The sequence below is a fragment of the Phyllopteryx taeniolatus genome, chromosome 1 (assembly GCF_024500385.1).
Source record: "Phyllopteryx taeniolatus isolate TA_2022b chromosome 1, UOR_Ptae_1.2, whole genome shotgun sequence".
Classification (NCBI taxonomy): Eukaryota; Metazoa; Chordata; class Actinopteri; order Syngnathiformes; family Syngnathidae; genus Phyllopteryx; species Phyllopteryx taeniolatus.
The window spans coordinates 23171140-23187286 of record NC_084502.1 but is presented as its reverse complement, the minus strand read 5'-3'; the positions used below and the strand labels follow the sequence as shown (position 1 = coordinate 23187286).

At 40.9% G+C, this 16147-nt stretch overlaps 1 protein-coding gene across 26 annotated transcripts in view; it reads right to left on the bottom strand.

Moving 5' to 3' along the window:
* The window catches only part of kif1b (kinesin family member 1B), an 86421-nt gene that overhangs the window by 18903 nt on the left and 51371 nt on the right, over positions 1-16147 (bottom strand). For 10 of the 26 annotated variants that reach the window (XM_061781745.1, XM_061781736.1, XM_061781771.1 and 7 more), the window contains 17 exons: positions 15678-15784; positions 15372-15455; positions 15052-15232; positions 14901-14973; positions 8387-8492; positions 7455-7603; positions 6728-6906; positions 6508-6648; positions 5409-5660; positions 3834-3952; positions 3548-3633; positions 2965-3094; positions 2539-2692; positions 1968-2058; positions 1763-1881; positions 1597-1652; positions 1238-1438 (listed from right to left, as the gene is read on the bottom strand). In XM_061781745.1, the coding sequence (XP_061637729.1) occupies positions 1238-1438; positions 1597-1652; positions 1763-1881; positions 1968-2058; positions 2539-2692; positions 2965-3094; positions 3548-3633; positions 3834-3952; positions 5409-5660; positions 6508-6648; positions 6728-6906; positions 7455-7603; positions 8387-8492; positions 14901-14973; positions 15052-15232; positions 15372-15455; positions 15678-15784 (2228 nt within the window). Of the gene's footprint in view, positions 1-1237; positions 1439-1596; positions 1653-1762; positions 1882-1967; positions 2059-2538; positions 2693-2964; positions 3095-3547; positions 3634-3833; positions 3953-5408; positions 5661-6507; positions 6649-6727; positions 6907-7454; positions 7604-8386; positions 8493-9663; positions 12581-14900; positions 14974-15051; positions 15233-15371; positions 15456-15677; positions 15785-16147 lie in introns of those variants that run through there. The other 16 variants (XM_061781824.1, XM_061781834.1, XM_061781935.1 and 13 more) reach the window with 4 other exon arrangements.

Genomic DNA, 16147 nt, shown 5'->3' with positions numbered 1-16147 from the left:
ATTGGCCCCCTTCTCCAATACTTATATTTTTCCACACTTTAATGTTCAAGATCATCCAACAAATATAAATATCAGACAAATATAACCCAAGTGAACTTAAAATGCTTTTTAAAAAAATACTTTTTCACGACAATGTATGTATGGTAGATACGGCATGCCCATTTTGAGCTCCATGCCGACGGTGATGCTAAACTAGGGAGATCAAAGTCATCAGTGCATTCCACGTGTGTAGACGGCGAGAAAAGCAAAAGACCAAGGATGGCGGCACATTGTGCTGCAGACGGTTGAACGCCATACAATTACGATAAGGCAATTGAAAGTACGTTTCACATATATATATTTTCTTGTGCTTTTTATCAAATGCTGCTTATTGATAGCATACACTTTGGCGTTAACAGAACAGTAACACTCATGAAAATCAGTTGAGAAATGAGCAAGTTACGACTAATTTCAGTGTCCATGCATTGCCTTCTATTGGAACGACGACATCTCCAATATGGCCGCCACATAGGCACATTGGTTAGTCGGGCTGCTACAGGGCACTGGCGTATCTAGTATCGCTGAAAGGCACCCCGTGGTCTCACAGGATTGGTCCGTCCCAGAGGTTGCGCCCCCTAGCGGCCTGGCAGACTTCCATTGTGTAGTGTGAGCATTTCTCTCGCAGTTGTTTTGGGATTTGTGTTTTTTTTGTGTTTGTTTGCAACATTTTTCTTTGCTGTCTTTTTTTGTGAGTGCAGCATTTTTATCTTGCACCATTTTTATTTTGCTGCTGTTTTCTGTAATTGCAGAATTTTTAAATTGTAGAATTTTTCTTTTGCTGTTGTTTTTTTGTGCTTGTGTATTTTTTGTTTTTGTGTCATTTGCAGCATATGGCCGTTTGCCCCTGTCGGCCACTGTAACTTTAGTGTGGCGTTTCATTCTAGAGTAACAGCAGCAGCTACACTGAAGCTGAACATATAAATAAGCTTACATTAGTTTTAGGATGTACTAGCAAATGCAACATATTGGGCTTTGGTTAGGAGCTGGGGTCATTAAAACAACAAGAGAGTGTTTGCTTGAGCGAGGGAGAAAACTACATGAACCTGCAGCAAAGTACATGACACATCACACAACTGCAGAGTCACTGTGCTATCGCCTGCAGTGCACATTGGAGCAAAGCACAGCACTAGTCTAATCATCACACACAGGAGAACCTAATGCCTGGAATGTAAGCTGTTTCACTGCCCACTGTACCGACCATGGTGCCTGGGCACAATAAATACGGGGTCGTCAAGCACTGAGAGGAAGGGAAAATGCGATAGCTGGTCAGCTTCATCCTCCAGGCTGGCCACAGCGGAAGAGGCCAAGGCATTGGCATGCTCGGACAGCGTGTCCAGCACCTTGCCGTTTACATAGCCACTCATCAGGTAGCGGAGCAACTCTATCTTACGCGTATGGTCTGGGGTTGCAATGTATCACGTGATGAGTGTGCAAGAAAATCCAAAGGAAGCAAAAAATGAAAGACAAGTGGAAGGAAATATGAAGCATGCTAATATGAGAAATGAGAATGACAGTGAAAGGCTTCAATATATGTTGCTGTGGAAGTAATATCCTTACCAGGTTTAGACAGTGGCATTGGAATAGGATAGTATTTCCTAGATGGTGTTGGAGGGCTGTGGGAACAAATGGGTAGGACTTTAAACCAACGCGAACACCCTCGAAAAGCTCATTTTAGTTGAGTACAACTGATCCAAAGACATGACATCACTTCCTTGTTGCCCACCTGATGAGGTCTTGGCCATGGAAATGTAGCGGGTGCTGCTGGTAGTGGCCGAACACTTCAAACACAATGGGCGTGGTCTTGATGTACTCAATAAAGGACTCTGTCACCTCCACTGAAATCTGCTCAGGCAATAAATGGAGAGAAGTTGGCAAAACCGGGTGGGTGTTTACTCGTTCAGATGTGTGCACGAACACTGTATACTCACATTTTGGACATGATAAAAACCCAGAGGAGTGCCTTTGCCAGTGTTTTTCAAGGGCTCGGTGGAAAAAGCTTCATCATGACGATGCAGGAAACTGAAGAAAAGCAAATCAATGTCATGGCATCACTTGCAAATGACTGGAAAATGTGTACCTCTTTACATTAACAAACGAGTTCTTGTCTTTCTAGACAACCCAAATGCCCAGGGATAACAATTTGATATATCTCGCAAGTTTATTCAAAAGTTAAAATGGATCACCTTAATTTCTAAAATCAGCAGCATACTGTATATTATATTGTTGCTCTGTCTCTGTAGCTATGAGCTGTGAGCATCTCCTGGTGCCGACAGGACTCTACGATGGTGATTTCTCAACCAGTGTTGTCTTTTCATCATCTTTTTAGACTATAATTGCTTTTACACATGAGACAGAGGGTGTGGGATGACCCATGGATTTAAGGGTAAGATATTGCGGGCAGGTGATATATGGTTTAGTTGCCCTTTAGTATCTCTTCTGTGAAGTATTAATTGATTGTTGCAGTAATTTGCAATGTGTCTGCTCTCTACGAGGACTCACTTGAATTGACAGAAGATATCAGCGTACTCTGGTGGGACACCGGTGCTCTGGAGCACGGTCACACGGAAGGTGAAGGTACTGCCTATCTGCAACTGGCCAGGTGGACTGTCAGCACAAGGCAGCTTGGTCTCTGGAAGATTTCCCAGCTTGAGGTCTGGAAGAGGAGAGCCATGGTTTGTGTTTTGAGTCACGAGAAACGGCCTGAAGCTGCACTTTGTATCTGTATCTGTACATTGTCAGCTTAAAGCAATAAAAGATTATGTTTAGTCACTTTACAAAGCTCATGATTTGTAGCGTAAAGTAGTGCTATTGATACATCAAACCACTTTTGTACACATTCCTAGACTACACAAGCCTAGTTTCCATATGCCCTGATTTGCATTCAACAGGACCATCTGCCAATGGGTAAAGGTCTAGCAGCCGTACCCATGTCATTGATTCTGTTGAGCTCCTCCAAGGGGAGGATGACGTCCGAACTCTGACCCTGGCCCTCCACAATGCGCAGCTCTTCCAGGGACAAGCCAGCGTGGGTCATAATTGTAGATGGAAAATCATTCTGATGGGACAACGACAAAAAGAGTGTACAGAAGTTAACATTTAGCAGGAAGAGTAAAACTGCATTTAATATTTTATCTTCAGAAAGCCATAGAAAAATGAGCACTAAATGGTGATTTTAAAACGTAATCCAGTCCTCCTGGGCTGGAAAATCAGTTCACAGATGCTAGAAATTGGTCAACTCCATACAATACAAATGAGAAGGACTTCTCAGGAAGAGCAGTTTTACAATTATTTTTTAGTTCAGTGATAAACAGCTTCTTACAGTTTAGTAAATGTTTAAATAAGTAAAGAAAAATACAGACACTGCTATTTAAAAAAGTAATAAGAATGTTGAGCTTTATTCACTTTTATTTAACACACAGCTATTATTTGGAAGTTATCTATTGACTGTCACTCAGAAAAGGTGTGCCTTCTAACAGTACAAAGAGTTTTTATTTGACTCTGGACTTGCTTTTTTGAAGTAGTCATCGTCAAAAGAGATCTTGGCACTTCCTGATTGTCGTACTCCAGACCCATAGTCTGGGGCTTCCTCATCAGCTGAAAAGAAACATGATTTCATCAGGATCCATCGCCAAACCGGCATACTTAAATACCCACTGTGCATGAGAGTGAATAAGATATTTTTTTCCCTAGACACAAAACCACACATCGGGAGGATATTTAAAATTCAAAATGTCATCGAGCAGAATATAGCACAAATATACAAGCATTCTTGTTAGAGACTCTTAATTACTCACCAGCTATGGCCTGAACCCCCACACGCAGGAAACCTCGCACGTCACCCTTCTCTGTTACTATGGCAACACGATGAACCAATGGTACGGGGTAAAGCAGGTTGCTCAGGTACACAAAAGCTCTGCAAGTAAAAAAAGGAAAGAATAAACATGAAATCTGCTGCAGTGCGATAAATGCATTTAATTCAACCTTTTTGAATCCAAATGAATGTTTACAATTATTAAGGCTTATGCACAGATGTTTTTATATTACAAAATTCAGAGTGGGCGGCACGGTGGTCAACTGGTTAGCACATCTGCCTCACAGTTCTGAGGACCCTCAAGACTCTAAATTGCCCATAGGTGTGAATGGGAGTGTGAATGGTTGCTTGTGTATATGTGGCCTGCGATTGGCTGGCGACCAGTTCAGGGTGTACCCCGCCTCTCGTCCAAAGATAGCTGGGATAGGCTCCAGCACGCCCGCTACCCTAGTGAGGATAAGTGGTATGGAAAATGAATGAATTCAGAGTGAAAAATATGTTTAAAAAACAAAACAAAAAAAACTGCCAAAAAGCCTTAGCACCCCTTCTGCTACCTATCTATTACTGCAATTTGACAGCATGGGTAGTTTGTAAAAAGGTTGTTTATTGTGCCATGTTGGTCTTGCACACGTTGACATTTTGTTTTGACGAACATAGTTTGTTGTGCTGTGCCCCTGGTGGCCCACACATCTCTACCACGACTCATTCTCTCATCTTCTCCTAGCAGGGACTCTCAAGGCCAGTGGCGGAGGACAGAAACAAAATCTGCAGAACATCTGAAGTCATGGTGACGCAAGTAGCTGTTGATGAGTCTCTCTGCCCTGCTTTGAGATTGACCCACTATGTCATTAGATACATATTTACATCTGTTACAAACTGTGCTACTGTAGTAAATTATTTCCCCGCAACAATATATTGTAAACAAAACAGCAACCACTTTAAAGTACTGCAAATAAACACTGTGTTAATATATACATCAACACAAACATGTTAAAACAAACAACAAATAAAACGAGAACCTTAAATGAAATAGGGTGAAGGGGATTAGTAAAGCAAATAAAAAAACAAAATTACAGACGTGTGATCAACCGATGAGAGTTAATACTCAGTGTTACCATGGTGGCAAGCAATGACATCACAGTGGGAGGCGGGGGAGGGAAGAGAAAAGGATGGTGGCTTTTTACTGTCGATGAAAAGCAAGTCTTGCAAAGCAGGCTTGAGTGGTGTGACTAATATTTCATCTCAGCCACACATATTTAATTAATCACTGCAAATTGCTATGAATGCCATCTGAAACTATTCTGCAACCACTAGATGAGAAGGGTTCTTCAGATAATACATTCAGATAAATATTTAAAGCAATCCAAGAGTATCAACTCCTTTGTTGCAGCTTTTTAAAATGTTTGTCTGAAATGGCCTGCTTTGATTATATGGCATTGTTCCTTCACCTACCGTAAACCTAACCGTAACCATATCATCTAACCAAAGAAGCAAGCATCCTGAGTGCTGTGCTAGCCTGCGTTTGCATCTCATGGAAAAGCCACCCCCAGTCACCAACCTTCCCACCAGGATGAACCAGGGGGAGCGGTCATAGAAGGGGTCCTGGCCATCGTTGAAGATATCCGAGCCCTCCTCCGTGCCGGCGTCTGAGCTGGTGTCATCGACGAATGCCTCGTCGTCCATCAAGTCAGACATCTCGCTCTGGCGCTCGTCCGCCAGCTCGGTGATTTCGGAGTCGGTGGTGGAGAAGGTGGGCGAGGGCGTGCGGTCGGCCAGATGCTCATTTACGCAACCATTGAAGATGGGGGAGCTGAGAGGTGAGGGGTATGGGAATATTGGCACCAAGCAAAACCCAGTGATAATGTAATATACATATGCAGCCTATTGGTACCGCTGAGAGCTGAGTCATAAGGGCATTTAAATGTGCCACGTAATCAAACATCAATATCATATACACAATTATTGTATTCTAATTCCAATAATAAACATTTCCTCCTTCCACCAACATGAGAACTTTCTGCAATGTCACAAATTTAACTGCTTTGATTTCATAAAGAAGGGGTATTATTACAAGTGCAGACAGCACTAGTATGAAATACGGATATTTCGGTGGGATAAATAACTAAACCTTTTCATGTATGGTGTCTGACAGAGGAGCAAATACAAAATAGCACACAGCATTATATTTTACCATGCTTTTGTATGAGGTACGTTTTACATCAAAATGACAAAAGAAAAACATTAAGTGACATAAATGGTAACTAAAATGACAATGTATAAATAAAGACATAAGGTCAAATGAATGTACCACATGAGGAATGAAAGGAAATCTAAAACACCAAAGAGAACAATACTTGTCCATGGACAAAACATGGAAAATAAATGCAGAGTAAGTTTTAATGAGAAACACAAACATAAATGGTGAAACATGGATATCATTGACACATTTGGAAAAACAAGGTAACCTTGTAACACAAATAAAAACTGTGATTCAAGAAAACGATTGGATGCATTTAAAACAAAGGGATCACTAAGACTGGCACAGTGAAATAAATGGCCACAAACACAAAATGTATCACTTCAGATGAGGTCAACAATTGTAAATCAAAAGATGAATACCTAAGGTGTATGTATGTATTTTCCTGTGGTTTACATACCTCCCCACAAGCTTAAACCAATGGAAGCGATCATAGAAGGGGTCAGTTCCAGTCAGAGTGCCTTCCCCGCAGTCCTCCTGATGCGTAGAAGCCAATTCTCCTGCACGGTCATACATCTCCCTCATCTGGTCCAGACGTTGCCTGTATAATAGTGAGAAGATAGAGGATTTATTAATAAGCAAAACTTACTAAAGCTAGGTCAGTGCGGGACAGTCATTACTTGAGTTTCTCAAGGGACCAGTAGTGTGTGGCTCCATTCTTCAGGTCTTGAACCTCCACAGCCACCACTGTGCGAGGGAAAGGCCTGAAGTCACACTCTTTTTCTGGTTCCGGTGGTAAGAGCTCCGGCGGCAGAGGTGAGTACAGGGTGTCCGTCAATAAGACGAACTGGAACTGGACCTGAAAGATGGCGTGGTGGTAAACATGGATCTTAAAAGTGTGTGCAGTGCACAGCAACGTACCAATTTGGCAAATTCTGTTTGAAAGGGGCAGGTGAATAAATCCTGGTTTATGCCTCCGATGAGGCACTTTGCCATGAAGGGAGTATGAAAGAGACCAATTAAAACCAGTGGATATAAATTACTTACTGTATGTAATACAGTCTATGAAAAAGGTCTTTGGGGTACACAAGCTATGTTCACTATCAATCATTTATCGCCTTCAAAAGGACATGAAAACCCACTCATACTGGACTCCTGATGAGAGAGTGGCAAATTTTTGGCAAATTTATTTTCTCAAACCCTGAAGATTTAAAGGACTGACTTGTATGTTATCATAAATGTGAAGTGGTCCATCTTTAAACCATCGATTGTATATTGTATACACAGGGAATGACGTATTGGAGGACAGTTATCCATCTTTAGCATCACTACTGCCTTTTCATTTACCGTAATCTTTGAAATCTTCTTTAAAAAGGAAGATTACTTTTTACTTTACTTTTTACTTACTTTCTTCTTTAGCTCCACACTGATGGCATTGGCCTCCTTCAGGTAGACGGCGTTCCCCCACAGCTGATCACGGAGCGATGTGAACTGGTGGAACCGCCATTTCCTGAAGGCCCACTGGGCCATGTTGAACTCATGCTCAGTCCACGGAACTGTGGGACGCCAGGAGACAATGCATGCATTAAGAAGGCTGCCAGGAAGTCTAGAAAATACATCTGGTGGAATGTTTTCCCCCCCCCCAAATTGTCATGTCCCACGAGAAGCGAGTGTGTCAAGAAAGGTCCCTTTGTGATCCATCCATCCCTCCATTTTCTTTTATACTACTCATTAGTGTCACAGGTCTGCTGGTGTCTTTTCCAACTAACAGGGGACACACTGGACTCCATCACAGCCACATATAGAAAATCAACGATTCACACTCACATTCATACCTAGGAACAATTTAAGTCTTCCAATAACCTAACATACAGACTTTGGGAATGTGAGAGGAAGCCAGACTACCCAGAGAAAACCCACTCAAACACAGGCAGAACATGCAAACTCTTCACTGGAATGCTGATATTTGAACCACAGACCTCAGAACTGTGATGCAGACATGCTAGCCACTAGCACATCGTGCTATCCAGCAGAATTGATCTATTATGAAAATGTAAAACCTATCGTAAACAGACTTTTCCAAATAAGGAAAACTTGTTGCCTGGTCTATTCTAGAGTATTTGCATATTTAATTTAAACACAGCACTATACATATATTTAAAAAAAATGTTATAACCCACTGGAAGTACTGTATATATTATTCCAAGTGAATTCAGTGGTGATGTGGAATTTACAAGACCTGCAACAGTGTGAACTAATACATGAAAGAGATTTATTTTATAATGTACGACTTCAACGGAATTGGAAAAACAATCAAAGTAAATATTCCTTATACAAACCTTCTTCTTCCTCCTCCTCCTCTAGCTCTTCCTCATCTGGCGTTTCAGCGACCAGAGAACGAGTCTCAACCTGTTTCTGAAGTTCCTGCAGTTTGCTCTCATATACCTGGACATGCACAGTGAAGAGGAAAGAGCACATAGACAAATTTGGATCAGCCACATCACCTGTAGAACTCATCTAGTGGTCACAACTACAGCTATAGGCCATATTAGCAATTAGATACTAAGTTTTTTTTAAAACAATTGTGTATTGAGCGAACAATGGCCGGAGGAAAAGACGTGAGGTCCTGTAGAAGCATAAATCTGCTGTAATCCAATGAGGGGCGCCATCATCATCATCATCATCATCATGAGCGCATCACTTCCTCCAGTCCTGGTGACCTCATCGTCTTTGTTCAGTGTCTTGAGGGAAGACAATGCAGCCTTGTCATTTGTATTTGACCTCCCTGCTGACATCCTACCAACAAACTACACATTCTAGCATAGTCCAACATTTACTGAAGTCTTTCTTTGGCAGAGATGTAGCCCATGATTCACTGCCTTAATATTTTACATCTTTAATAATAATAATAGCTATACAATAAAAGAAAAGAAAAACATTAACACTGTGACATGACGATGCATTCTGTGATGTATTATTGATACATTGGCGCAAAATATATTTAACTTGGGATTTAAGATGGTAATCCAAACAACTAAAGACAGTTTAATGATTGCTAAATACTGAATAAGGAATTAGGTGTTGGTGGAATTAAAGAATTTCACCAAATTCAACACAAACAACAAGCCCAAGAGTACTGCATTCTGGTTATGTGGGGTCAATTTAACAGTTAAAGCATTTGTCGTTGACCACGTTTTGTAGCAACTAATTAGTATTACACCAATTTTGATTTGAAGTTGGAGTGATGCTTTGCACTGACTGCCACCTCTTATGCAGCTGCTTAAGGACGGTGGAATGGGACAACCGAACATCGCATACCATGTCATCAGCTCTCCTCCCCATTCCCATATTTATTTTACAAGAATTACCGCATGTCTTTTCTTGCTATTTTGGCCTCTGTGGAGAAGAGACAGGTGATTTTCTTTTGCTAAACATATTGTACTCTACTGCAGCCAAGATGTTGAGCCCACGTCATAACTTGCATCGGTTGTAGATCGATGACTGCATGTGACAAGATCTATCACAAGCGTGGTATTGCAAATGAAAGATGCATTTGCATACGCTTTTTGGCTGTACAAATATGCAGTATAACTCCCATTTATAAGAAATGCATGTGTGGAGCTTATCAATTTATTGCAGTAATAAACATGTGGCAACACAAGATGTCAATACAGTATTTTTTTCAAACCCCGTGAACAATATGGTTCCAATAGGCATGTCGCATGTCACAAAATACTTGAACACAGTTTTGTGCATGAGCACCATGAGGCACTTTGATTACGCAAACTCAAACAGCAGATGTACACCAGACGCTTTGAAATTACACTTAACGCATACATACATGTACAGTATATTTCAAAAGAACAGTACACTGTACATTGGATTGTGTATACTGTACTTTCCAGCTTACCTGGCTGCCATGTGCACCAGTGAAAACATTAAATAAGCAATCTTTAATTAAACATTTATGAGCCATTTAAGTTGTAGCACGTAAAAGATAGTCAGCACAGGACGGGGAGACTACATGTTGCATAAGCCACTGCTATATCATACCATTTTCATTACAGCATGGGCAAGAAAAAGTACAGAAATGTAAAAAGATTAATTGTCAAAGTCTCCCATTATGCACAGTGTCTTGGATTTTTCTTCAATGATATTAAGGCCATACAGTATTGAAACAAAATAACTACAGATTCTGGTTTTAAGTAGCATAAAGGCATTGATAGGCAGACTAACCGCTTATAAAACAGGCACTAGTTAAAACCGTGGGGTAGTTTTCATTGAGTAACTGATAGTTGGTTATACGTTGTGTGTGATTTAAACTGTATCAACACACGTTCAATACGGTCTTCCCTCCAACACTTTAAGGCAGGTCTTTGACAATATCCATCCAAACACTTTAAATCAAGCAACATACTAAGCATATAGAACTATACCTACATAATATAACAGTTGTAAAACACAATGACTGTAAATGACTCATGAAAAGGCCACTTTTCTAAATTCTACTTTCATTGACCATTTTTTATAAGCAGCCACAAAAGCGGAATAGTGCATTAAGCAATTCCATTTACAATGTTAAAATGTTAAAAATGCTAAAAATGCATCATTTATTCAAACTGAGGTTCAATGGCATTCACAACATTGAGTCAAACATTTACTTCCAATCCTAAGATTCACAATTTTTGTTTCCAAAGTGTGTACTACAGCAAAAAAATGGACACATCTTTGTGTGCATAATGAAGTGGCTAAAATAAAAATAAAAACAACAAGTAAAAGCCAAATATGTAAAAGCTGAAATTCAACCAGAATACATTTGGCAAATCAAAACATGATTGGATGAAAAATGAACAGTGAGGATGGCATGCATATTGTGATAAAACAGCATATGTTATATCAGTGATACAATTTAATTTTTATAATACATATACTTTTGGATCAACCGACAACAGTCTTTTTATACTCAGTTGTGATCTGTAATGTTTTTGCCGACTGAAAAGGTCTCACTTCAATTTCTAAACCACTGTCTCTCTGCTGGCTTTCAAATTGGGAGCTGACATTTGCCTTCGGATCCGAGGAGGTGGCTGAAAGTTGATTGGCTGGTTAGCATGCTCAGGGTGATGGTACTGCTGGTAGCCACTCAAGCTGCCCTCGATATACATTGTGCTATTATAGTGGCATGGCTGCTGGAGCCGGGGTTGGAGGTATGAAGGCTGGTTAGGATAGTGGCGGGGCTGGTAGAAGACCTGCGTGTGCCTCCGGTTGGCTTCAGGCTGCTGCACATGCTCTGTCGAACCTGAGGGCCGCTGGCGGAGGATCAATGAGTTGCTGCGGCCTCTTTCATGTGGCTGTTGATGGTGGTTATTCCTATAATTAAGTCTCTGACCTTGATTTATTCCGTGCTCAAAATGTTTGTTTCGGCGCTGGACTGATGGACTTGGCAACGGGGGAGTGACTTCTATGACGGAAGCAGCTATCTTTTCCTGAGACTGTACATCAGCATCCTGGCTTTCAGCGTCTTCTTCTTCTACAGCTTCTTTTGGCACTTTTAGCTCAATTACCTTCTCATCTGTAATAATGATATGGGTACCAGGGCTCCACGAGTTGCGGTGTTTGGGGTTACTTTTAAAGGGGAAACGTAGCTTGCGGTCTTCTGGGGGTATAAATCGGTGGGGTCCAGTATGCCAGCGGAGGTGCTTGGTGATATCTTGCTGTTGGAGGCTCTTAAGGTGTAGCTGCTCTTGACGTATCCAACGCACTTGGCCTCGTTTTAGGGTTGAATCATCTCCTGTGCTTTGACCTGCTTGGGTCTCTCCATTCTCCGCATCAGATATTTCAGACACAGGCGGTTGAGGGCTTGGTGTACTCACTGTGCTAGAAGGAGGGTCTGTACTGGGATGTCTCTCTTGACCCTCGGGGGTGATGAGTGGAAGGACTTTTTCCATTTTCACCATCTTATTCCTGAGAGCACGGATCTCCTCATCCTTCATGTTGTTCTGTTTCTTGACCTCCTGCAAGATGTCCTCCAGCTTATCAATGTGCACCTTCAGCTCATCCATAACAACCCCACCTGCTCGAGACCCATTGGTGATGACATCCTCAATACGCTCATCACCAACCCCTACGGTGTCCCAAACATCCCGAGACACTGCCCTCCACGAGTCCCGCTCATTGGGGTCCTTCTTGCTGTAGCTGGCACAAAGCTCCTTCATCTTCACGATGGCCAACGCTTCGATTTCCTGACGTGTGTGGCGGAAATCATTGAGCGCTACCTCATAGCAGATTTCTTTGACTGCCTGGATCTTCAGGTCCGAGATGGTCACCCACTTGCAGTCCTTGGTGATACGGCGCCGTTGAGGGATCTGATACATTTTCACGGGCTCTCTTCTCTTACCGCTGCTGGGTAATCCACACTTTTTCACTATGGTTTGTAGTTTGCTGGGGGGCAGCTTTTCCCTCAATGAGGTGATCAGTCTCCAGCTCTCCTCGCAAGACCTCTTATCTGAGTCATCCCCACTATCAGAGTCGCCATCCTTGAGAGAACAACACAGGAAACAAACCAAATGCCCCCACCCCAAAAAGGAGAAATTACAATGGGAAATCAAAGAAAGGATGAAGGATGCTTTTTAAATAAAGATGAATACAAATGTATGAATATGCAACATGGGAACTTCAAATGGAAGTACTTTAACTCACTACATTTTCATGGTCAAAATTGAGGGGGACTAATGCAGATGAACGATGTCTAAATATTTTGCATACATCATAACATTACCAGATGTACAGTATGTCAACATGCACCATACCATTCCCAGTGGACAATGAAATTATATCGACAAGAAAAAAACAACACAATAGTGGCTTCCAATGACTTCCTTGTCTGTCTTTTTTTTAGATCTTATGGTGAAAAGATGGATAATTTGACATGAAACTATTTAAATGAATTTGACAGCTTAAGAGATGTGCTATCAAGCTTTGCTGCAAGGTTTAATAATATTGCTCCCAACATTGCATATTGATATTAAAAGTCTATGTTGATGATGCCTGTCACGATGAGCAAGGAAATATCAACAAAGGACAAAAGCTGCCAAGTGAAGCGTATCGTTTTGTCAAATTCCTCTTCATAATTGGAAAGTTGGGTCCCAAACATGCTACTTGCGGCAGGCATGCATACAGGTTCTCGGATTTGGAAGCTCTCCCCGTTCAGTCCAGAGGTTTTGAGTGTCTTTAGTATTAGCTGAGAGTTAGAAGAGTGTGTACTTGCAGCTGATCAGAAAGCCAGAAGACAGAGGACAGACTGTGGTGAAGGTGTTAATCCACTACAAACAAGAAAGGTTAGTTGGAAAGGTAACGCAGTTTCTCATTTTGGTAGACAAAGAACATTACAGATCACAACCACTAAATATAGATGCCTTAGGTTTTGGTCACCTTAAAATCTGTGAATAACAGAACTGTAATAGAAAAGTTCTGTCGCTGGGAGTTTTGACTTTAACACCTGTTGCTCTGAGATGATACTGTAGGTTTGTGTTTCACTAATTCAGCTGTGAGCAGTGATAACATTGTGAGTGAGGTGCGCCCTCACTGCGCTAACACAGGCGTCACATTCGCGAACACAGTGGGTCAAAGAAGTCAATGAGAAACCACATTGTCACTGCCAAAAACTACAGCAAGAGTTTTTGCTCTCAGAATGCAGTGTACATGTCAGCAACTGCATTGAAGAGATGAAAATCAAGAATAAGGAATCTAGTCTAGTCAAAGCAAATTTACAGCCAGCTGAAGGTCAACGAGCTCAACAGCGAACCCTGTCCAGAGCCAGCACTGAGTGAGTTAAGAATACATGCAATTAACATGAACCGTGCAAAAGCAGCCTCCATTTATAGAACTATGCTTGGATTCTGGTAGTCCTTTTTAAAAAAAATTATCAAATTCTAACACACTTAAGACTAGGGATGGACATGATAGATGATTATTTGATTAACTGACCATTAAGAATTTGGTGGATTGTGTAAAATTGATTGCTGATTAATGGGTTCTGGATGGAATCACGGTCAAATAGAGTCCACAGAAACCAGTATAGGCGCTTAACTAGCTTGATGTCTGAAAGAAGGACAAGACGTATGCTATAAAAAGTTGAGCTACATCCACGCAGACCTCTGCTCTGGTTTAAGTCTGAAAGGCAGCATTAAACTGTTCAACGCAACACACATTAAAACAGCACCAGAACACTCAGAGAGAGATTCTCCTTCTGGTTAAAAAAAAAAAAAAAAAAAAAAAAGAGTAACAAAAAATAACAAATAATCATTTAAATGATTATGAATTTTCCCCTTAAATCAAGGAAATTTTGTCAAATGCCCATCCCTACTTGATACCTGCTGTTTTGCAAGATTCAAATGCACTATAGAATATAGAAGAGAAATGACCAACGGGTTTTGGAAAGAGGAGAAAGCTTCACAATCTAATTCTCACCCCTTCAAGTTGCTAGAGAACATCATTTAAAAGATCATCTGCTTCAAAAGGAATCTTCCATGCAAGAAAAACAGACATGCACTGGCGCACACACACATAGCTCAGTGTGAGAATTAGTACTCAGCAATTTAAATGGGCCAATGGAAATTGACTACAAACGATTCAAAACTCTTGCATAAAAATTACAATTTAGCTGTATCACTCAAAAAACTGCCTATATCTGTGACAACTAGCACACAGAAACCATCCTAAACATTATGGTTCATCACCCGTAGCAGTCACTTGCTACAACTGTAAAACAACAAGCCAATTGTAAAAACAAAAACAAAAAAATAACACTCAAACTCAGTTGTAAGTTTGTAGGAAAACAAGCTGCTTTGAACTCACCAGTCTCTGCTGCTCAAGAAGTTGGTCTGCTTCTTCCTTCTCCTTTTTGTATAGGATTTCCATCTCAGTGAGCCTATCCAAAAAGACCGTCAGCTTGGAAAAATACATTATACAGTTCCGTACATGGTTTCCATTTAATTTCAAGTGTCACCTTTTCTCCATCTCCTGTTTCATGTCAATGCCCTGTTTCTCCAGCAGCTCTCTCTGAGCGAAGGTCCAGTCCACTGGCTCTACAGGGGTCTCGGCCGATGGTGTTTTCTCCCTTTCCGCCCTAGCTTGTTCGGGGTGGTTGAAGCGGAACACGTGGTTCTTTCCCATAATAATACGGTTTCCTAAAAGAGTTCAAGTCGGAGAAATGAGCAGGGAAAAGAGTGAAATTGCTTGATTTAGCGCTTCTGTTGTTTGATCTTTCATGTCAGTTGAATATTTTTTTTTTTTTAAATTGAGACTGGTCCATTTAAATTAACATACCTGAACGCAGCTGAATAGAGTCCTCAACACGCTTGCCGTTGACGTAAGTCTCTGATCCCTCACAGGGCACAAGCATGACGACAACTTCAGCAGAAACACACCAAGCAATAATTAGGAACTCAATCTGTATTTTCTTTGCTAGAAATCCATATTAATGAATACATTTTATCCATAGATAATAGTGCTGATTTTGCAGTAACTGGCATCTGCTTTTACATTTGATTTATGATAGGAAGGGATTATTATCATTCAATAAAACGTTATTAAACTATACAAATAGCACAATTAAATAACATGGTGTCTTACCATCTCCACTGGCATTCCTCTCACTATGGAAAATACAGTGCTCCTCCTTGATATGAGCACCACTTAAAACGATATCCTGCCGCCTTTCAGCATCAGCCTGTCCCACCCTGAAACCATTACAGAGGCCAATTTTAATTCTCTTGCATTGCACCAACAAAAAGTCTGCACCAGACATTAATGGGACCTTTATCTACCTGTTCAATAGTATAACCCCAATTCCAATGGAAGTTGGGACGTTGTGTTAAACATAAATAAAAACAGAATACAATGATTTGCAAATCATGTTCGACCTATATTTAATTGTATACACTACAAAGACAAGATATTTAATGTTCAAACTGATAAAACTTTATTGTTTTTAGCAAATAATCATTAACTTGGAATTTTATGGCTGCAATACGTTCCAAAAAAGCTGGGACAAGTGGCAAAAAAGACTGAGAAAGTTGAGGAATGCTCATCAAACACTTGTT